Source organism: Scomber japonicus, chromosome 3, assembly GCF_027409825.1.
Source record: "Scomber japonicus isolate fScoJap1 chromosome 3, fScoJap1.pri, whole genome shotgun sequence".
NCBI classification, from domain to species: Eukaryota; Metazoa; Chordata; class Actinopteri; order Scombriformes; family Scombridae; genus Scomber; species Scomber japonicus.
In genome coordinates, this window is record NC_070580.1 from 23,349,523 (window position 1) to 23,371,886 (window position 22,364).

A 22,364-nucleotide genomic window follows, 5' to 3' on the forward strand; every position below is an offset into this window, starting at 1 on the left:
AAACATCAAAGCATTGTCATTCTAATGTGATGACGCCTTCTCCTTCACTGCTATCTCAGCAGCACTGTCAAGTCTGTCAAGCAAGTGCTGAACACAAAAACAGAAGAGAGAGGAGAAGAGTGGACGTAATTCTGCTGTGGATTTTTCTGTCCCTGCTTCATCAATCCATGTCTGTCTCTTTCTCATTCACAGCAGCCAAAGCTTTTCCAAACATGGGGACACTGGATGCTTCAAGCTACAGACATCCAAGACACCCTCATCCCTCCTCCAACATTGTGCAAACAAGCACACAACGTCCAGATGACAAAAGCACTGTGAGCCAAACCCAATTATATTAGGGCTTCACTACTCACTACTGAACGATAATGAGGCAGTTCATTTGAATTACAAACCATTAATTGCTCATCATAGAGCAACACATGGGATTTTTCCTACTAAACACAAACTGAATCCTGTTTTAAATATCATCTCCATTTCAACATCATACTCATTCTGTTTAGTCTAGTTTTTGTCACATAGTGGACTACTGTACTGTAACTGTCCTTCCCTTTTACACAACCACCTATACCTTACAATTGAAGTATGTGTGTTATCTACCACTCCTGTCCTGACCATAATAATGACCTGAGCAGGTGGTTGAAGCAACATGAGGTTGAGCTCCCAGGACACTCACACAGTCATGCTAAACACATGCCACTGTGCCGCAAGAACACGCACCTGTGATCTGAATACTTCCTACAGTGTCAGTATGTCCGATATGGCAGATGTGTGTATATTTGTGTGCGCCTGTGTGTGCATCTGGACTTGACTAATCCTACATTATATACACACTCAGAATATTCTTTATGAACAATGTTGAAATGTCACATACATTATGAACAAACCAAGAATGTGAAGTTAAGGGAAAAGACAAAAATAAAAGCAAGGCTAATTCTGTGCGGCTAATATTTGCTATGGGGCTTTTGATGTTAGGGATGACGCATGTTCCTTTGAAAAAAACCTCAACATATTTACGTCAGTGAATGCCATTCAAAAATTGCTATGTAGAATGCATGACTTGTGTGCATGCTACAAACTTGAGTGTTAAGAATCTTCTTGGGAGCTTGTTGTATTCTTGTGTACACATTTCCTTTGCAGAATATATGAATACATGCACACATGGATACAACATCTATGAGCATGTGCATGCACAGTATGAGTGCACGTATACTGTATGTGTGCATGGGTTCATTGTGTAAAAGTGTGTGAATATCTCCCTCAAGGATGAGGCTTCTTCACTTTAGAGTCTGTATATGCTGACAGAGGAAGCAGAGCCATACCAGTAGCTATATTATGAAGCCAGAGAGGCAGTAGGGGGAATGATACGGGTATCAAAGCCTGCCTCTTTGCCTTTGTGCCTTTGTGTGGTGGCCATCAAAGACTTCCATAGCCATCCTGGCATCCCACAGGATTGGCCTCTTATATAAGAACACACCAGCCAATATACTGCAGGGCTGGAGTGGTGCTGAGGGAGTGGGGGCGGTCGGGGGAGGGAGGGAGGGAGGGATGATCTAAATATTCCTCAGAAATGTCTGTTTCTGAGTTCACTTCCTTCCTTAATTACGTCCATCCTTCTTCATCTTGCTGTCCCTTTGTTCCTCTCTTCAATTCAAGAGCTCTCAGTAAATAAACACATCCATGCGGACATACTATTTATGTACTGTACAAGGTTTTATGTTCCGTACTATATTTATGCATATATGGTCGGTGCATGCATGGATGAGCTAATCTGTGTTCATAAGGATGTATTCATACAGTATATGCATGTAATATACGCCTTTTTGAATAGGTGGGTAGCTAAGCAGTTAGTTAGCTACATACAGTACGTACACATGCTATATGTTATTACTATGGAGGTAAGGTAACAGACAGTATACCATAGATATGTAAAATGGTATCATTTCAAGTTTACCATAAGTTTAACTTCAAGGGTGCTTACCTTGGTGTATGAGGTAACCTCTTTCATGAATGAAAAGATTAAAAATGTGACTAAATGTGCCATTTAATCCACCAAGTCTAAGCTGCACTCTACTGGTGTTTAATTCCGCTGAGCTAAGCAGCTATGGAGGTACAACAGTCTGATGTAATGCTGCAAAGCATTCCTCCAGGTTTTTCAAAAGGATAACATCTTGTTACTGTGGCACATCTTGGTAGGTAAATACATTGGGAAAAGGGAAACTGAGGCAACCTCATAAAAAGTAGTCCCAACAACAAAACTGATTCATAATTTCAAAAACTGTGTCACATGACTTAGATCACACCTAGACATTATTTGCGAGTGGAGGGAACGATGGAGCTGTGCAAATTGAAGTATATTTGTATGTAGACTGCAGACAGGAACTGCAGCATGTGTGGTGTGACAGTCCAATTTGACCAAGCTGTGACAATGAAACCTTTAGTTATGCAGGAGCATTAAAGACGACACCGGGGATGATAGGGCTAAATGGGTATATTTACATCATGTACATTAGTGAGGAGTGAAATGTACCTGTTACTTTACTCTTTGTAATTAACAGGTAATTACAATAAAAAGTTAAGCACGGACATATTTACATGTGAGCTGTGTACATTAACATTAAAATTACCAAATTTAATTGAGCATATTGGCATAATGATTGGGAACAACTAAGAAGTACCTGCATGTCTCAAGTGTATCTACTGTGCACCAAATGAACCAAAGTTAAAAAGGGAGTACCACAGATTTGTGGCACTCCATCTTGGAAACCCACTGACCAACACTCTTGTTTTCACCAAGACTGTGATCATGCCTTGAGGGGTAGGAAGTGAAATCTGTGTGATCCTTCTATCGCAGATGTCCCGCCTGTTCAGCTCATTCCTCATGCAAACTCCATAAGGGCATTTGTCAGTTGGTCAGTCATCAATGAATATTCTCTACAGGGGTTTACAGGGATAGTGACACAGACAATGTGTGTGTGTGTGTGTGCAGGTAAGTGTACGTGGCCATGCCAGGAAAATGATTACTCAGGCATGTTGTTCTGACAGTCTAAAGACATCCTGATCTTGGCAATCTTTGCTTTTAGGATATTTTTGCTTCATGATGGAAATAATGTTTCAGAGATGAAGAATCCATGCCAACAGGTTTCAGATTCTGTCTCTGTAGTCTATCTGTCGCTATATTTATCTATTTCTTTCTGCATGCAAGTCTAATTGGCTTAGAGAAAATCTCTCTTCGCTGCATTCACTGTAAACAAGAGACCATCTCCAGCACTTAGACAGATTGGATTCAATTACAGTCTGCTACGCTCTGAATATCAGATAAGACAAAATTACACAACCGTTCTCAAGGTGACAAGTTGAGTGAATGCCTGATGAATCTAAAGCAGCAGCCAAGGACACTGACTGCCTGCTTTGCTGAGAAGAAGGCACTGCAGAACTGTCTCCTTGTTTCAGGGCAGCTCTCATCGTATGGTTTCACCACTCACATAGAGGGAACTGAAATCTATGCAGCTCAGCCCAGATATTTAAGTTTTAGTAAAATAGGCTTTAGTATAATCAAGTAGAATAGCTTACATTTTATGATAAGATCATTGCACTGCAAACACCACAACACAAATAAAAAAAACTGCCATGCACAATGCAAATACAAAACCGCAATGGAAGTGAGCAGTCCGATTTTATCATTGGTCCGGTTTACAGGGGACTATTTGCCAACGGACAGGCTGGTTTTTTTGTCAAAGAAGAAGAACAAGAAGAAGAAAGAAGAAGACAGGTGTTGTGCCAAAAAAGTGTTTGCCTGCTGAAAAGTGAGCACTGCCTGTTCAAGCTGAAAAGTGCAGTTTATAAACCTTCACAGCTGCTTTCATCTGGATCAAACAGTCATTACGAAACAAATAAAGTTACTGTATGTCCGAGCTAATAGTGATGGTATGTATTTGTGAAGCAACAATGTTTCTTTTAACAGCATTTGCGGCCAAATACGTGTTTGCTGTTTATAGCATAATCAAGCATCATATTAATGTGATTATAGTCAATAATGTTATTTTTTATGTTTGTGTGTTTGGTAGGTTATGGTATGTAATATCCTTGTTAAATAGACATGGTTTATGTCTGGCTTATATATGTCCTAAAGACATTTAGGACTGAAACGTTTTTTCTGTCTCAAAATGACTAATGTAATGAAATGATCTACATTTTAAAGACAAGACCTTGTTGAATGTCTTCATTAATTAGAACAATGTTCCTACCTCATGACCATAGAGATACCACTTTATAAGAATTAAGCCACTTTATAGATTTTGACACAAAATACAATACAATTATTTTACTGTATACACACTACAAATATACGTAAACACAATAATCGTTAACTGTCTGAACAACACGCTAACAAGATAAAACTATATAGTAACTACACTACATGCCACACAAATGAATGCCCTGCTGCTTGTTCATGGCCTCTTGGCGCAGCTCTTGTGGTACACAGCAAATCTGAAAACAGGAAACCAAAAATTGATGATTAAATTATTTGACAACTATAATATTAAACACTAAAATACATTTTGCTTTGTGTCTTCATGTCTCGTGGAATTTGAAATAATGTTTAGGGTTCTTTTTAATTTCAGCCAGACTTAAGAAGGACAAGTAAAACATCAGCAGTTACCCAATGACTGTCACCATCCAGCTCCCTGCAGAGATGACAGAGATCAGTCAAGTCATCTGCCAAACAAGGATCATTTCCTTTAACTGTGAGCTATGTTTGTCAGAATAATAATGATAGCCTAATATAGTAATTATAAAAAAGAAACACCTTGACGCTGAATGGCCTAACTATATAAATATAACACATTGAAAAGTACAGCCACATAGCAACATTAACAACAGTTTAACTTACTTTTTTTTCCTCGGGCTCCTTCTTCTTTCTTGTCCTTCTTCTTCTTCTTTGACAAAATCTTTGTCCATCAGCAATAATAGTCTCCAGTAACCGGGACCAATTATAGAAGCAGACTGCTCACTTCTGGCTTATTTATTTGCATTGTAGCTTTTTTTATTTGCATCACAGTTTTTTTTATTTGCGTTATGGTGTTTGCAGTGCAGTGACCCGTCTCAGCCACCATACAAAGTGCTATGATTGATTTACATTATATAAAAAAGGGTGTACATAGTATTTAAAATTCACATGACATAATATTATGCAGTAATAGTGTGTCTCTTTATTTACATTCATGATGCGCATGTTGCTGGGTGTAGAGAGATTTCTACTACGGCTACTATTACAAGTGTCTTACCAGTATCTTGGTAGTATAGGCGCTGTTCAGGGAGATGGAATTGACCAGTAATTCCAGTGATTTGGGTGACAGAGCTCCGGGATCAGGAATTTCTTTGTAGTGCACATCTCCAACATAACACTGCACAGCCGTCATGCGGTTGGTTGTTAGTGTGCCTGTCTTGTCAGAGCAGATGGCTGTAGCGTTGCCCATTGTTTCACATGCATCCAGATGACGAACCAAGTTATTGTCTTTCATCATTTTCTGTTGGTAGGAAACAACATGATGATCACGACATGTTGCAATGCGCATGGAAAATGTAAATAATTTAAGAACTAGATGGATGCCTAAATTAGCTCATCATGCACTTGCACGGCGTAAACGTCTGTTGCTATGCTTATGACTACAAAAAGAGGGATGTCTTCACTCACACAATATGTTAAAATTCTTATATAATTCACAACAACAGTTAAAGAAAAACATGCTCTCTGAATATATCGTTAGTCAGAATTCACTTCTCTATGAATAAGTGTTTGAGCACAGTGCAAACATTAACTACACACAATCCTTGTGTACGCATGCAAATCACACTGTGTGAGGTGCAGAAGTTTGTACACTCAAGCTCAAATGAAAACAATAAAAAAGACCAAAAGATATGCTGTAAAGGTAAGAATCAGGTTACAATGCAAACTGTGTATAGGGTGGACAATCTTTACAACACGTACAGTGGCTCTACGATGTACGGTACTAGGAGAAGTAACTCTGTTGTTCATCCTCACCTTGACAGAATAGGCCAGGGAGATGGTGACAGCCAGCGGCAGCCCCTCCGGCACAGCCACCACTAACACAGTCACACCAATGATGAAGAACTTGACAAAGTACTGGACGTAGATCGGAGTGCACTCTGGCTTCCATGGGTTCCTCTGCATCACAAAGTTGTCAATGGCAAAGTACAGGACCAGGATGATGACTGTGACGGCCGACATGAGCAAACCTGAAAAAGGTACAGAAGGTATGAGCTGAAATTGAACACATATTTAAAAAGTAAATGTTGTCACTGGACACTGAGGGTTAGGAGGAGGGGGAGTGTTTGAAACAGTGGGGTGGAATATCACTTCATGTTACACTTTATTGATCTATAAGGAGAAATTTGCCCTCTGCTTTGACCAACAGTATTAGTGCAGCACCTGATGAGCAACAATTGGCCTTGGTCCAGGCCAAGGAAGTAAACAAATGCAAAATAAAAAGCCCAAGAAGGCTATAGACAGATTCAAACTCGGCCAACAGTTACTCAGTTCAGTCACAATTAACTATATTAATTTTAACAAGTATATTTGAAGTCTTCTTTGATAATACCTGGTGTCAGGTAAAGTGCATAGAGAACAGATAAGCAATAGCAACATAAAAACCCGCTAGATGGTCTCAGGCTCTGGAGTGAACAAAGTCCAAACATGTTCTACCAGACTCGCAGGAATGCCATATGATCTTACAGTGCTGCTTGTACTGCTAATCCATCCACAGTATTTCATTGTTCTGACACCACATCATCACAGGGACGTGCAGAGGATGTTAGAGGCCTGGAAGGACTTCACATGCTAACCAGCCCAACTCTTACCTGGCCCTCTGACTGACATCAACATAGAAGGCATAATTGCTTGAGTAGCAACAGGCAGTAAGAAGATGCTGATATACATACACTGTTTATTCTTCTAAACTATACCTACTATGCCTTTCTATCATTGTATAGTCTGGGGGAGGGGGGACTGTTTATAGGCTGTCACTGATGAAGATCTAAAAGAGTGATTATTAAGCTAGACCCCTACAAATAATGCAATTACTGTTTAAAGGGGACCTATTATGCTTTTCCTAAATTTAAGTCAAATCATTTTACAGTGTCGGGTGTTCATATTAAATGTGACCAATGTGAAATTATAAGGTAAACGTATGTAGAATGAATCACTTTTCTACTTTTAGCCTGAGTGGATATTGGTTTGTGACAGATGTCTTTAGTGCACTGCTCCACTCCTCTAACATGGCATTTTTCCATTGTTTTTGGGGTAGTCACGCCAAGCCATAACTTGAGTCAAGCTGGCATGCTGTGAGTGTTTTTCCATTACACAGCACAGCAAAGTAAAATAAGCACCTGTTGGAGGTGTTCTGGTCGTCTGCAGCCAGCAGCACTGGAATGAGTTTTAAAGTCGGGGGACATCCAGATTTGCATGATGTAATAGTCATGATCGGGCTGAAATAGTGTCAGCCCGATCATGACCAGCCCCATAATAGTTTAGTAATAAATGTTACTCAACAGCATTTGCACAGCAATATGTCTCTAGAATAAAACATGAGACTCAATTTTTGCTGAAAAGAAAGTTGGCAAAGAGGCTGTCATTCATAAAAAGGTAGTCAGTTATTACCGACCAGTCTGATGTGTGTGGATGTGTATTCTGCAGAAGCCTGGTATCGCTTACAGCCGATTTACTGAAAGTAAACACAGCAAACAGCCGTGCGTAACAGCACTGCGCTCTGGGGCGGCACTTCTCAGAGGCTGCAGATTTATCAACATATCCTGCTGCCTTCAGATGCCTCAGGGGCTTAATGAATGGAAAGAAAAGCTTCTCATACAGTATGAAGCAGCTGGGGACAACAGATACTGTAAGAATCAAATAGATTCATTTACGAATCAATACAGATGCTTTAACCACATTAAACATGTGTTCTGTGCTGATTTTGGTTGGAGAGTATTTAATTGAAATAACTTATTTATATTTCAAGCATTAATCCATTATTGGAGCATATTTACAGCAAGTATTTACTTGCATATTACATTAGCTAAGTAGCTATCAAGACAATAAGATAATGTTAAAACTACTGTGTTGCCATGGGACCAATCTTTTACATTAAGTGGATGGTTCACAAGAACTCAACCATAGGCTCTCCCAGTTAGATTAAGACCTGTCGACACCGTGCCACCCAACACCACCATGTAAATTCTCAACTTGTAGGAAACACTGAATGCTAACAATAGCTAGTTGCCACCCATTGAGCTGATTAATTGTTCAAGCATAGAAATATTGTCAAGCTAAGCTATTGATATAAAACAAAAATGTAACAGTAGGTTTATAATTTGTCCACTGATCACTGCTGTTGGCTGGATTTGGTTTATCAAAGACACTAGCAAAGCAACACAGGACATAAAATAAGCAAAACAGAAATGTCAGATAGTTCGGATAATTGTTTATCTATATGTCTTTAAATGTACAGTCTGGCTGAAAATCACAACCAAAAGAAACAAGTTTTCTGATTTCACATATATCTGCATCGACTGATGATTGCAAAACTGCAAAAGTGAGGGTCATACAGTCTCTAAAGAATTCACAAAGTTGCAACGGCTCTTCCACAGTCCCATAATGCAGACACTATAGCATTCTTTAGAACTGCTTTGATTGCTTTAAGCAACTGATAAGTGAACCTTAACAGTGCCACATTTCGCTTTGATTGACAGGATGATGGTTCAGTACCTTCTTGTCCCCAATTTAGCTGTCTGTGTGACTGAGTGATGGACTTGTCCATGTGCAATTTGCTGTACCTGCTTTGCCAATCTGGACAGCCAGTTTGGTCAGCTTCCCTTGCAGCACAGACTTCTCCTTTTTTGAAACGGACACTTTCTTCTTCTCTTTCTCATCGGCCTCTCCACCCTCAGCACTCTTTAAAGGCTGCATCTCCATGGCAGCTGCTCCATCCTGCTTCTTTACTGTAAACACCACAAGAAAACAGACAGCAGCAGTGTTATACATGGAGATTAGAACAAGGAAATGATGAGGAAGAGGGAGTCAGGATTTAACACCCAAGTGTTACACTAGCTCGAGGACATAAAGTTGAGATTTAAATCCAAGGAGACATCATTGTGTCGTCCCATGACAAGATGAGAGCTAATTGCTATGTATAAATTGTTCCTATACCATAATAAGGATTGCTTATGTTTGTCCCTGCATTGTCCTCTTGATAAGATCAAAGGGCCTGTGAGCCATCTTACTGTGTGGAATAAAAAAACAAAAATTGTATGATACTGTAGGCCTTCATTTGCTACAGCGAGGGAAACATTGTCCTATCATTCTTGCTATCTTTTCATCACAAACACATATTTATAGTAAGTCATGAATAATTCAGTGGTCCTACAACTGATGTCCAGGCTATATTCACCAATTATTTAGAAACTCGCTAAGCATTCGCAGAAAGTGAGGAAAAGGAAACCTTATAGTACATATCACATTTCACACTCACAAGGAAACTCACTGTGCTTTACAAAAAAAAGTATATATATATATATATATATATATATATATATATATACAAAACAGCCAAAAAAGAAACTAAAAAAGTAAGTGCGTAGTATAATAACTAAACCTTGATGTTTTGTTATTTGTTTAGTTTTTACTCTGGAAACACTTTGAAGACCAGTTTCAGATGATCTTGGAGGAATGAAGGGTTCATATTCTAAAAATGAGCCAAAATATATTTGAGTCTTTTAGTCTTGACTGATTTATGGGACATGATGTACAAATGCATAGACAAGCAGCAATGCTTTGAAATGTTATACCAAACTGGAAGACAATCCAGAAACATAGAATGAAGCTTAACTGATACACTGACGATAATAACATCATTAAACTTCCAAGTCAATAGAATTAAAAAACATCTTCACATTGTTGAAAATCTCTCTTGTTTAATCATAATGACATGAACTCCCAAAATGGTAAAACCTTGTATACTAATGTTATACATTTTACTGAAACAAACATCTTAGAGTCTTTAACTTGATTTTGAATCACTGTCTTTGTCCTGTACCAAAAAAAAGTAAATATAATAAAATGGGTTCCACTTGTTGAAACAGCCAAAACCAAAGCATTTACTGAGGTACATAATCAAATATGTACTGCATATTTCAAGAATATATCTTCACACTTTAAGATGAACTGATCTTTTATCTGTAGCTGGGAGTGGTTTTTGGTCCAGCAAAAACAATATTTCATATTCTTAATATATCCTCTGTAAAAATACTATTCAGGCTGTAAAATAAATCCTCAATGACCTCACTCTGTCTCAATGTCTCTGTCCCTCTCACACTCACACAAACTTTACAAAGCTTCTGTATTAATGTAATCCATTACCAAGAATCATTGCAGCCCAGTTTCCTAATCACAATGAGGCATGTGCTTGATGCTCACGAAAAACCTTATTAATGCTGAACATTTGTCATACTCTCTGGTTGTGCTTTTAGTTTTTCCACCTTCATGACAAAAGACAGAGCGTGTCATCATTTATATCCAACTGTATGCAGCACAAGAGAAACATCACCAGAATTAAATACACACTCATTACAAAGGTTCATCTTCTGAAACCTGAATTTAGTTCAATATTCTAGTAATGCTAATGTACACTGTAATCATCATACCACTTCATTAGTATAGTATAGTTAAAACTTAGTGATTCAACTAATCAATTAGTTGACAAAATTAAATGTATATTTAATGAAATATCATTTTTCATTTTTTGTGATTAATCACAATCCACATCTTCCTGTTTGTAAGAACAAAGAATACTTTTCTTCTGATTAAAGCTTATAAAACACAACAATTTGTTTTATATTAGAAAAAATGTACCCAAATCTTTTGGGTTTGTGAGTGTTGGTCAGACACAATGAACTATTTCTCTGGTAACTTGTCATTCCTTTTAGTTTTTATAGACTAAATTGATAGATTAGAAAAAATTAAAATGCATTTGTTATTCCCTAAAAACATCAAATACATTGCAGTATCCATTTATTCCCAGACCAATTTATGTCCGATTGTGAAATGCTGAAATATAGAAATTTCATGAAAGATGAAAAAAAGGGGGGAAAGGTTGTGGTACAATATACAACTTACTAACTGTACTAACAGGGCAGTTTGGGGTGTTTTTGGTGAAAAGGGGCAGCCAGAGTGTCGCAGATACAGTAGTTTAGGGACAGGTTGCTGTTCTCTCAGAGAGAACAAGACAAGTCAACAACACAACAAGAACAACGTCAGAACAACAGACCAGGGACAACACATCAGTGACAGACAGAGTGGAGGGGAGGGATTTTCTAACCTAATACGACTGCAGGTCAAACCAGGGTCAAATATCACGTAATGTCTGATTTTGTCTAGCACTTAAATTGCTTGGGAACGACTTAGTCAGCGGTAGACTTCTTTAAAAGTCAATGGGAATCCACTCTGAATTCAGCACAATTCTCTGAGGGAGAGTGAGGTATTAAGACTGTAGAATATAATGTAGACTGAAAAAAGTAATGAAAGATTTTTCCACCTGCATTTGACCCAGAGCTTACACTGCACACCAAAGAAGGGAACAGATGAGAAGAAGAAGGAAGAGGAGGTGGAGGTGGACAAGGATGATAGGAGGCAGGGGAGGAGAGAGAGTGAGAGATATGGTTTGGTTACCTTTAATCTGGTTGCTCTCCATATTGCCATCTTGCATTTTACCTATGATGGAGACATACAAGACAGTAACAACAAAAATAACCAAGGCAGACGAGTCAACAAGTAATCACCACAGAGACAAAACACACACAGTGAAAACCAAAAAATCACAAACAGGGAGACAGGAAAATGATTTTTATTACAACGTCTCTGCGACAGTCACATAGAAAGGCTTGTGATATGTAAGTGATGTAATGTAACTGGTAGCTACACCTACTGGCAGGGGGTTAATAAAACAAGATTTAATTGAGTTATTCTAACACTAATCAGAGACACGTACTGCAGTGTGCAAATCTTCTTGTAATGAAATGGGAGGAAATTAGGTTTTAATAGACATTATTTTATTGCATAAGCAAATAATCAGGTAATTAAAAATGCTTGATGGGCCATCCTGAAATGAAAATGTTTTGACATCAGAATATATCGAGTGTGACATTATGGTGAACATTTTTCACACTCTTGTTTTGAATAATAATGATTTTTTTACACACAGAAACATATTATCAACAATACAAGTCAAACCATCAGGCTACTGTATAAAATGGGATATCAACACATAGATACAGCATTTACATTGAACAGTGACGATGATGGAGAGTAAACCTCCAAAACACACATATCACACACAAACGTACTGTACACACAAACAAGAGACAGCATGCATAAGGGAAAAATTCAAAAAGCACATGCAAGATCACGCACTTGGAGTGAAGCAGACTGGAGATGGAAACAATACACAGAGTAAGAGAGAGAGAGAGAGAGAGAGAGAGAGAGAGAGAGAGAGAGAGAGAGCAAGAGCCTGAAGGGAAAGCCTCCCACACGATGAAGTTACATAAGACCAACTGGAGGAAAATCGAAACCTAAGTTCGGGGATGGTGAATTTATTATGCTGTTGGATTCTGCTTACGCAAGGAAAGAACTTAATTTAAATGCGCATTTCAGTCAACAGTCTTGTTTTAAATCATAGAATCATCCTGCTGCTAGTGTAATAGAGCCTTTTTCTTAGAAGCACATATACAGTATATCTTTTTGAAGCATAAAGTCAACGTGTGATTTCAAACCAAATGTACACACCATGTTTAAAAGACAATAATAAGAAATGATTTATTATATGCGGTGTTGATCCCAGGATGTAATTATAGAGACATGTGCTGTTTGTCTCAGTGGGAGGAAGACTATAAATGTAACAAAATCTGTCTTTCAGTACCTTGTACACAAAAGTCACTGAGAAAATGACTAGGGTTGAGCTAGAAGACCAGATATCCTGAGGATCTTCTGCATGTACTGTATGTGAAGAAAAAGGCTTGTTTCACCTCCACGTCCACATTTGCCAGTTCCCTGGAGTCACAATAAAGCTGAAGATGACAAATCGCTCTGTTCCAGCCCAGAACAGCACAAAGTCACCATTACAGTGCATCTGCCTTGAGTAAAAAAACTTTGGGGCTGTTCTCCAAGGAGATGAAGATAAGAGCGAGTCCAGTGCCACGACAAACGAAGTTAATCTTTTCACATCTTGCCCAGTGAATACAGAAATAGAGGATTTATGCTAAGTGATCTCAGAGGACACCCAACTAGAGGAGATGGCCCCACAGTAAGATTTTGCCACCACTATTCTAGCCAGAGTCCTGTCTGGTGTGAATTAATGAATTAATATGCTTGCTATTGTTTCACTACACAACCAGAGCAAATAATATTCCTGCAGTCCATTTTCAAATGAAAAACCTCACAACAGTTATCCTCCATAAAATCTTATTAATAGGAATATAAAAATAATCAAAAAGGTTTCCTCTATCTGTAAACTTTACAGAGACCTAATGATGGCATGTTTTGTTTGCTAAATTGTAGTGTTTACATTTAAAGCAATACAAGACAAATATAACATACAGAGACAAAAAAGTAACAAGAGACCAATTTCTATACCCAAAGGAGACATGCATTGATAAAAACAACTATAAAAGAAGACAGAGCAGAGTGGAAGGTTGGACTCATGGTAGGAGGCAGTGGAGGAATGGAAATGATTGGAGGAGTCAAAGGTCACAACAGAAAGAGATCAGAGGTTTTGTCAACCTACCATTAATTAGGCTGGCACTGCCAGGGGCATTAATGCCTGCAGCCCCATCCGTGGCTATAGTGGCGATGGGGTGGATAGGATGGGAGCAGTCTAGCCAGTAACAATGAGGGCCGAACATGAATTAACAAAAACACACATGCACGCACCCACACGTAAACACACACACACACACACACACACACACGCACGCATGTGCACACACAAGACAATGAACAGAAATAACATGGTTATAGCACATTTAAGAGATTCAGCATCTGTAGACTAAAGTCTGGTGTTGTGATCTGAGAGGATTATACATTTATGTTGTGTCTATTATTCATGTGTATGTATGTCGCTACAGTGATTTACTACAGTAAATGTTATGTCAATATTACAAACAAGTGTAACACTGGACAGACATAAAACATGAAATTTTAACATATATAAAAAAGAACATAATACATTTTGAAACCAGAGCTACAAAAAGTAAACCTACTGTATGATTAATTAACAAAACACCTATTTGTTTTACCTGTGTGCTGTATATAATCTTGCGTGTATAATTAAGAATAGCAATAATGATTTTTTAAAAACCTTTTAATACTTATTATTATTATTATATATATATTTACTGCATTCACAGTAATCTTTGCACTTTTCAGTAGCAATGTGAGGTTACTTTAAACCATGTTATTCATGTAATATTATTAGCATAACAAAATCATAATTTCAGCAGAAAAAGTGAAAAAGGATATAAAAAGTGTTGCATAGCCAATCAAAAATTGAATAAATATAATAAGTAAATAAAGATTAAAATGATCCACATATTCACTGGGGGGGAAACACATGTGCCAACCAGTTACATGATCGGGAAAGTAAATTTAATTTGTTTAAGTATGAAATTGGAAATCCCTGATTGGTGGTTTGTAGTACAGCAGTCACACCAACTATAAATACTGGAAAAAGTACTTTTACAGTAGAGTAGTATACTGTTTTCCTGTATTCAGTTGTTTTCTTCTTCTTATATTTATTAACAACTTATATTTATATTATTTATGTAGTTTTCAAAGAACCTCAATCATATGTATGTAGCTTGGCTGGCCATACATGAGTATGGAGCACATAAGGCAATTCAGACATTTGATACAAATCCATTTTTTGATAATAACAATTTTGATAAAACTAGCAACTCTAAATCAAGGAATCAATAATGACAAAGGATTTATTAAAATAAAGGGCTTCAAATAGTGAATGTAAATAATTTGTGGACTACCCCCTTGATGTAGTTATGTGTAACAAAGTTTTTGTTGGTTGATCAGACACCTCATATTATTTTCACAGGTTTAATAAATCTGATCAGTTTGATAAAACTTGGGAAAATAATGTGTCTTAGAGGGAACTACAACCAGATCAAAATCATCTTGTCTAAGCACTACAATTAGAGTTTAAAATAAGATCACATATTGAACTATTTGTTAGCTTTCAGATCAAAGCAGGATAGTAATATCCACAAGGAAAGACATGTTTTCTGTTGTCTTTCATAATTTAATAATTCTGAGACAGCACTGAGTCAAAATGCTTCCTCACATAACAGTATGCGACTCACACAGGCTACTGGGGTACGTGCTCACTGAGACCAAAAAGCTGCCTGCAGTGGCGCTGTTAAGAGTGGTAAAGATCAATACTGATGTGTGTAAATATGAGAGCTGTAAAAATAACAAAACCTTATACAGTCTACTTTACTCTCTACTGCTGGTACATGTGCTGTACACCTGCAAGGCTATTGCTCTCATGTCATTGTTCTGTAATACAGCAATGAGATGAGTCTGACAGCCTGTCTTTATGGCATTCAACACATCTAAAACAGGATTGATGTTGAATGCTTGCTAGTTAGTTTGATGAGTACAGTGCCTGTAAGAGCGGGAGAGGATTATGCATTGTGAAATGTGTCACCCGTCAACACTTAAAAAGATGCAGTGTTTTGATGATGAGGCTTCTCTTTTTAAGTGAGGAATTAAACTGGGGCAAGGGTGCTCGGCTACTGAAAGGGGTGAAGGGCAACGGTGATTTATTGGGGATTATCAGGGGTTAAAGGTCAAAAGGATCAAGTACCACTCCCAGGGGTCAGAGAAAGGTGATACTCTACCTGTATTCTGGTGTCCATCTTCCACTGCCCCTCCTTCAAGGCGAATTTGGAACGATAAGAGATTAATGACAATAATGCACCTCAACCCACAGAACCTGGACACTGCAGCTCACATCTGTACCACCAATACTTATTTCATACACTAGTTACACATTCAGCAAAGACAACTGTGCACAGAGGCTTATTGTGAGGCACTATTCTACCAATACTTATAAAAAGGTAAAGACACATGAGGTTCAACAGGTGGACATTTGTTCATTTGAGACTTTATTATTTATAAGCCTTCTAATAACAAGAACTCATATGAAACACAGATATTATGCAACATACAGAGTAGACTTTAAGCACATAAGGTAATGAAATGAGAAAATGTTTTTCAAAGGTCTGTTGCTGGGCAACACTGACAAAAAATGTATCTCAATACTCCTGAAGCAACTGCAGAAAAATATTATTGGTCATGTTTGTAAAAAATATTAGTTAATGGTGTACTGATCTTACCTTTCTTTTCTTTCTTCTCTTCTTCCTCTACACCGGCCCCCAGCAGAGTGAAGATTATTCCAGTCTGAGAGTTGACACCCACTGCAGTCACCACCATGCGCCCTGACCCCTCCATCACATGGGTCCCTGGGGAGAGAAAAGTAGAGTGTTAGAGTGTGACATTCTAGTTAGATTACATGTATTCAGTGAAGGTTGAAAAAGATTTTATTGATCCCTGAGCTTTTTGTCTTCTAGTGATTTTATCAGGCCATTAAATTAGCCAAAAACTTAGATTTTTCTAATAGTTTGGTTATGACCAAATATCTGCAAAACTAATGACATTCCCTTCAGCCAGCTGCATTTTGTTTTTAGTGCCTATTAAAAAACGTTATTACACTAATGCACTAAACTAAGATGGTGAGCATGGCAGACATTAGACATATATGACAGTATTAGTCCTGATTTTATTTCCCTACTTAACACAATTTGTCCTTGAATCCATTGGCTTACAATGTGTCCCAATTTCATATCACTATTAAAACTATACACCCTATTATACAAACACCTCTAGGTTACATAAACACTCCCCTGCACAGTTTGCTTAGGTTTTATATTTAGGATCACTGTCCTGTTTTATTGTCCTAAAACCAAACTACTGTATGAATCAAAAGCTCTACAGTTCCAACATTTATACCAATATGGATGAGAACACAATTGAACACTACTAACGCTAAAAGTCCAATGTGAGTAAATACTTTGGACTGCACTATATATCCTGTGCGTATGTATGTATATGTACAGCATTCACAGAAAATGATTAATCTTTGGGAGAACGAGTCAATGCGGGTGAATATGAGGCTAATTAAAGAAGGCAGCAAAAAGGCACACAGCTAATTATCCGCGGGGAAAAAAACACTAACATGTGAGATCAAATTAACCCACGTTTCTGTTATCTGTGATATTCTCCTTTCTAAGAATCCTACAACTGCGAATTCTGGTGTCTCTGCTGCAGCAAATACTAAACCAATAAAGAGGGAAAAACAATGATGGCTTCCTTCTGCATTGTACTTTCAGATTATAATTAACAACCTTTCGACTTCTGCCTGAGGTAATGCTAAATTAAATACAATAGATTGTATTTACAATAGATTGCAAAAAGGGAACTAGGCAGCGAACCTAGGACTGATAAAGAATGAAAGGCAAACCTTGATATAACAACAACTTGAAACATCTTGTTGAGGCTTTTAAATTGGCTATCAAAATTATACAGTTGCTACAGAAGCAATTATTAGAATAATGCTGCTGATATGAAACCCTTTGTTTATGTTGTTTAGGGGTTTATTTGTATCCATAATATATTTGAAGCCAACAACACAATGGATAGAAAAAAAGGTTGTGACATTGGGTTAGTAGGTGTAACAAAGCAGCCCACTTTATTTACTCATGTTCATCTGTTGTGGGATGATGAATCTACAACAGCCCACTGGTGGAAACATGCCAGAAATGCATTTCTAGGTTTGTTTGAGAGATTCATTAATTCCAAAATGCAAAAAGAAAAGATACATTGACATTCATTGCCTAAAATATCAACAAAACCATGATATACAATGTTATTTTGTAGTTTAGGGGAATAGCAGAAAGGCATTTTGATAAGGAGATTGACTTTTACATGTACGAGAAAAAATATAGTCCTCCATTTCAAAGTCAAGTCCCCATCTCTGGTTTTATTTGTCACTTTCTTCTTTACATCACAACATTATGCACAGGAAAGCATGACAGTGACACACGGCATTCACTCATGAAACGGCTCCATGCAGCTAACAGGACACAGCCAGACAGCATCAGTTGGAAACATACCAGACAACAGCATGGGGTCCTTTTCTACATTCTTCTTGACATGGTCGGACTCTCCAGTCAGTGATGACTCATCAATCTTCAGGTCATTGCCCTGGATCAACACTCCGTCAGCAGGAAGCAGATCACCTGCAACAATAGAAATGCTGAAGTTGCTATCTGCTGTGGATTTTATTTACATTCCTGGTAATTACCTTGCACAATAGAGCAGTTCAGAAAACTCAAAAGAGTCATTTGGCCTGTGACCTGGTTGTCTACAGATGTAGCCAGATAGATCAGGATACAGTCAATGTTAGACAAGATAGAGGTCAACCACAGTGGTATACTATGTTCTTGTCACTAGATGGCACTGAAAGAGGATGTGCGTCTGTTGCTCTGTATGTAGGCCTGCTGCAGCTAATTAATTTCTTAACATTAACATACTGTAGCTTAAATATATTTAATTGCTTAAGATGGACGTCATAACTTAAATCCCCCTCTGGAAATGGAGGTGGAAGTCTATTTCAAGCTACCGAACCATGAAAATTACTTTACACAGAACAATGGACAAGCCAATTAAGGCCAATAGTCAGCTGGCATGTAGAGCCAAACTAAACTTCTCAAGATGTGCTTGGAAGTTTGGTCAATTTTGGTTACAATTCATGTCAAAGAGCAAGAAATGAAAAAGTCTAATCCATTGACATAAAATTTAAAGTCAACCTCATAGAATTGCCACAACTAAAGATATTTTGAACATCGCTATGAAAGAACAGGTAATCTTTGAAATGCAAGATGAACCACACAGAAAGGAAATAGTGCCAGTTAAACCATTATAAAATAAGATGTAGATAAAATGTAGGACAGATAACTGAATGTATCCAGAAGATCCTCTCCTTAATTAATAACTTTAAAAAGGTGTTGGTTAATGTTTGCGTGTGTTTTGAGAGATTGGTATATGTTAGTATATTTTGAGGGGTGAATGTATGCAAACAGCAACAAAGAGAGACCTATGAATTTACACCATGAAGATATTTGCCATTTGAGTTTACTTCCCTTCCTGTAAGCCTTAAAGTGAGATAAGCCTAACACACACACACAGTTTGACAATCTAACACATACCGTATTTGATTTGCGCGATATCCCCGGCAACTATGTCAGCCACAGGCAGCTGTATGACCTGGCTGCCGCGAACCACCTGGAACTTCTGCTCCTGCTCAATGCGGCTCTGTAGCCCGCGGAACTGCTTCTCCTTCGACCAGTCATTGAAGGCCGTCACCAGCACCACACACACCACAGACAACAGGATGGCTGCACCTTCGATCCAGCCAGCCTCTGACTCGCCCTCATCCTCCACCCCACCTGCCGCTGCGCCACAGGCTATAGTTTGGTAAAAAAATGAAGGGAAGGAGAAGAGGAGACTCATATAGATGTTTACTGTACAGTATACTGTGCTGTAAAGAGTAAATGGATAGAGACACACTCACATATTTCATAAACCGGTGCATGTACACTTAGAGTGAGAACACTTTGTAATAAAACAGATACATGGAAAAAATTATAATCAAAGCTGACGCTCACACAGGGGACTGAAAAGATTTGAACAAAGACAGCTGTGACTGTGTGTGTAATAATATATCCATAAGTGCAATGTGTGCTATATAAAAGAACACTCTGAAATGAAATGAACTCTGGCTGAAATGACCTTCATAATATTCACTTCTCCTCACCTCTTCATTCATTTGCTTTACTTCAGATGAATGCCCTGCAGTCTGACAGACTGTGTTATATTTGGGAATGAAACAAGGCCTATTCCACGTCCCCCTCATGCTGCTTCATGTAAGACTCTGGGTGCCATTGTGCTACACACTCCTGACTTCAAAAGCCCCTGGACTGGGTGACTTGCTTTGGACTATACAACAGTTGAGGCCCAAATGGAAACTTGTGCAGACCCCGTATTAGAGACACTTTATACGCAGTGATATAATGAAAACTAGACTCCAAAAAGCAATTTGGACCTGCTGGTGCAGTGCAGATGTGTTCCAATCAATATAATGATTATTAACAGGTTGCAGTGTATACAGTGTACACATATACAAATGCATTTGTTTGTTTTAGCTAAAAGAAAGACATACTTTAAAGAACATTCAAGTTAAATTATTAATTTAATTCTATTTGCCAATCTGTCTGTATGTATTTATTATTGTATTAAAAGTTTCTGCAGTTACTTATGTTTTGAGATTTTGGCAAATTCAGCTGTGTAATTACATCTCTTGAAAGATTATGCTACATTCAGGCTGGCAGTGTATTTTATGTGAAACCATTTTACTACTTTGCTCTTAATCATGGATAACAATGCCTCTTAAGTAGATGAAAATGTAAAACAACCGATTTTATGTAAAATAAATCATTACAATGTTTCTCTGTAAGCAAAAGAACTACAATCTAGTAATTTAGACATAATAGAGAAGTGCAGTACTGGATGTTTAACTGGATGTGTTCGGTCCGTCACTGCATTGCACTGACAGTAATACAGTGAGTGTAGTAGCTGTCCATGGTTCTGATTCCTTTTCGTATACAGACAAGTAAATGCAGCTGTGTGCACTAACTGTGTGCTTCTCTCTCTCATTAAAAGACACACACACACACACCATCATGCAGCAAATGTGTAGCTGTCCGTGGTGCTGGAGTGCCAAATAAGACATTGTACAGCCAGACAAGCCATAAAATAGATAATAATTCTTAGACTGCATGGCATGTAAATAGTTGTATGAGCTTTAAAAACAGTTTAACTGATTGCTTTTGTCACCTTGCCAGACCATGTTGGATTTTGTGTCTATTAATAGTTTTTTCTTTGCATTTATTGAGGGTTTTGTGTTGTCACATGTTGTGCGTTGGATACAGATGCAATTAAGACCCTCCTCAATCAAGTGCAGCCAGGCCGTTTCATATGTAAATTAGATTAAAGTCATCCCACCACCTTCTATTTCTGGACTGTTGAGCTTTATCTGACCTATTAATAGACAACAAGCAATGTGTGTGTGCATGGTGGTGGTGGGTGGGGGTGGGGGGGTGGAGTTGGTAGAGTTGAACCAATAAATCAGAAGCTGATAATTTTTATTTTTCCTGTGAAATTATTTGTATTATATTCATATTAATTTATAATTATTTAATCAATGTACAGTTTAGCTAATTTACAAGTGTACTGTTCTTAAATTACATATTATATATAGTAGTCAAATTTACTAAAAATGTGTTGTCATATTTTTAAGGGGGTCTCAAGACAGTAAAATGTATAGTTCACATCTTTGTCACCATTCTTTAACAATCAAATTTGAGGGATCAGTGCCCAGAAATGTTTGATTATATTATCAAATTATTTGTGTAAAAAAGGGTTTCAGTATCATTCTTGTTTTTAATCCTTACATCCTTATGTCCATCTCTCTATCTGCACTTCTACTCTGTAGCACATGTACACATACACATTTGGTGTTTTTCTGAATAAGGTGATTCAAAGTGATATGCATTCATATCTTTCAGAATCACAGCTATTCATATCTACTCATACCCACAGGAGTTTATGCACTGATTTAGATTCATATCTATTCATATCATTCAGATCTGAGAGGACAATTGCATATTGGCACCTTTTTTGCCGCAAGTTAAAGGGAAGCCTGTTCATGTTTCTGCAGATGGATGCAATTATTAGCATAATGTTTCCTTTGGCATTTCACTGCTTTATTTGAACTTGGTGATGCAGAAAGTGAATTTAGAAAAAGGCATAGCTCAAAAGATGCAAAAAAGGAAGCAAAGTGTATAGGGAAATGAACTGTTAATTGATGATCACATTCAAATGAAGCAATAATTTGGCTAGCTTAATAAATCATCTATCTATTCAATCACCCTCTTCCTACTTAATTTTAACCAACCAGCTGCAAAATGTATTAACTCAGAATTAATTTGAATAACTAACCATGCATGTAAGTGGTACAGTGGTAGAGGTATTTCTACCTTCATAAGACTTTTTAGACTCCTTAAAATGATGACTAGTCCCTTTGGCAGGGTAACTGAATTCCATTACT

The 22,364-nt window shown here is 37.7% G+C and overlaps 1 protein-coding gene across 8 annotated transcripts in view; it reads right to left on the reverse strand.

The window, feature by feature from the left end:
• The window catches only part of atp2b2 (ATPase plasma membrane Ca2+ transporting 2), a 66,332-nt gene that overhangs the window by 20,947 nt on the left and 23,021 nt on the right, over window positions 1–22,364 (reverse strand). For 3 of the 8 annotated variants that reach the window (XM_053315013.1, XM_053315010.1, XM_053315007.1), the window contains exons 3-9: window positions 19,405–19,662; window positions 18,310–18,435; window positions 16,465–16,599; window positions 11,741–11,782; window positions 8,851–9,015; window positions 6,044–6,258; window positions 5,286–5,528 (exon numbers count right to left, since the gene is read on the reverse strand). In XM_053315013.1, the coding sequence (XP_053170988.1) occupies window positions 5,286–5,528; window positions 6,044–6,258; window positions 8,851–9,015; window positions 11,741–11,782; window positions 16,465–16,599; window positions 18,310–18,435; window positions 19,405–19,662 (1,184 nt within the window). Of the gene's footprint in view, window positions 1–5,285; window positions 5,529–6,043; window positions 6,259–8,850; window positions 9,016–11,740; window positions 11,783–13,850; window positions 13,941–15,975; window positions 16,009–16,464; window positions 16,600–18,309; window positions 18,436–19,404; window positions 19,663–22,364 lie in introns of all 8 variants that reach the window. The other 5 variants (XM_053315006.1, XM_053315008.1, XM_053315011.1 and 2 more) reach the window with 5 other exon arrangements.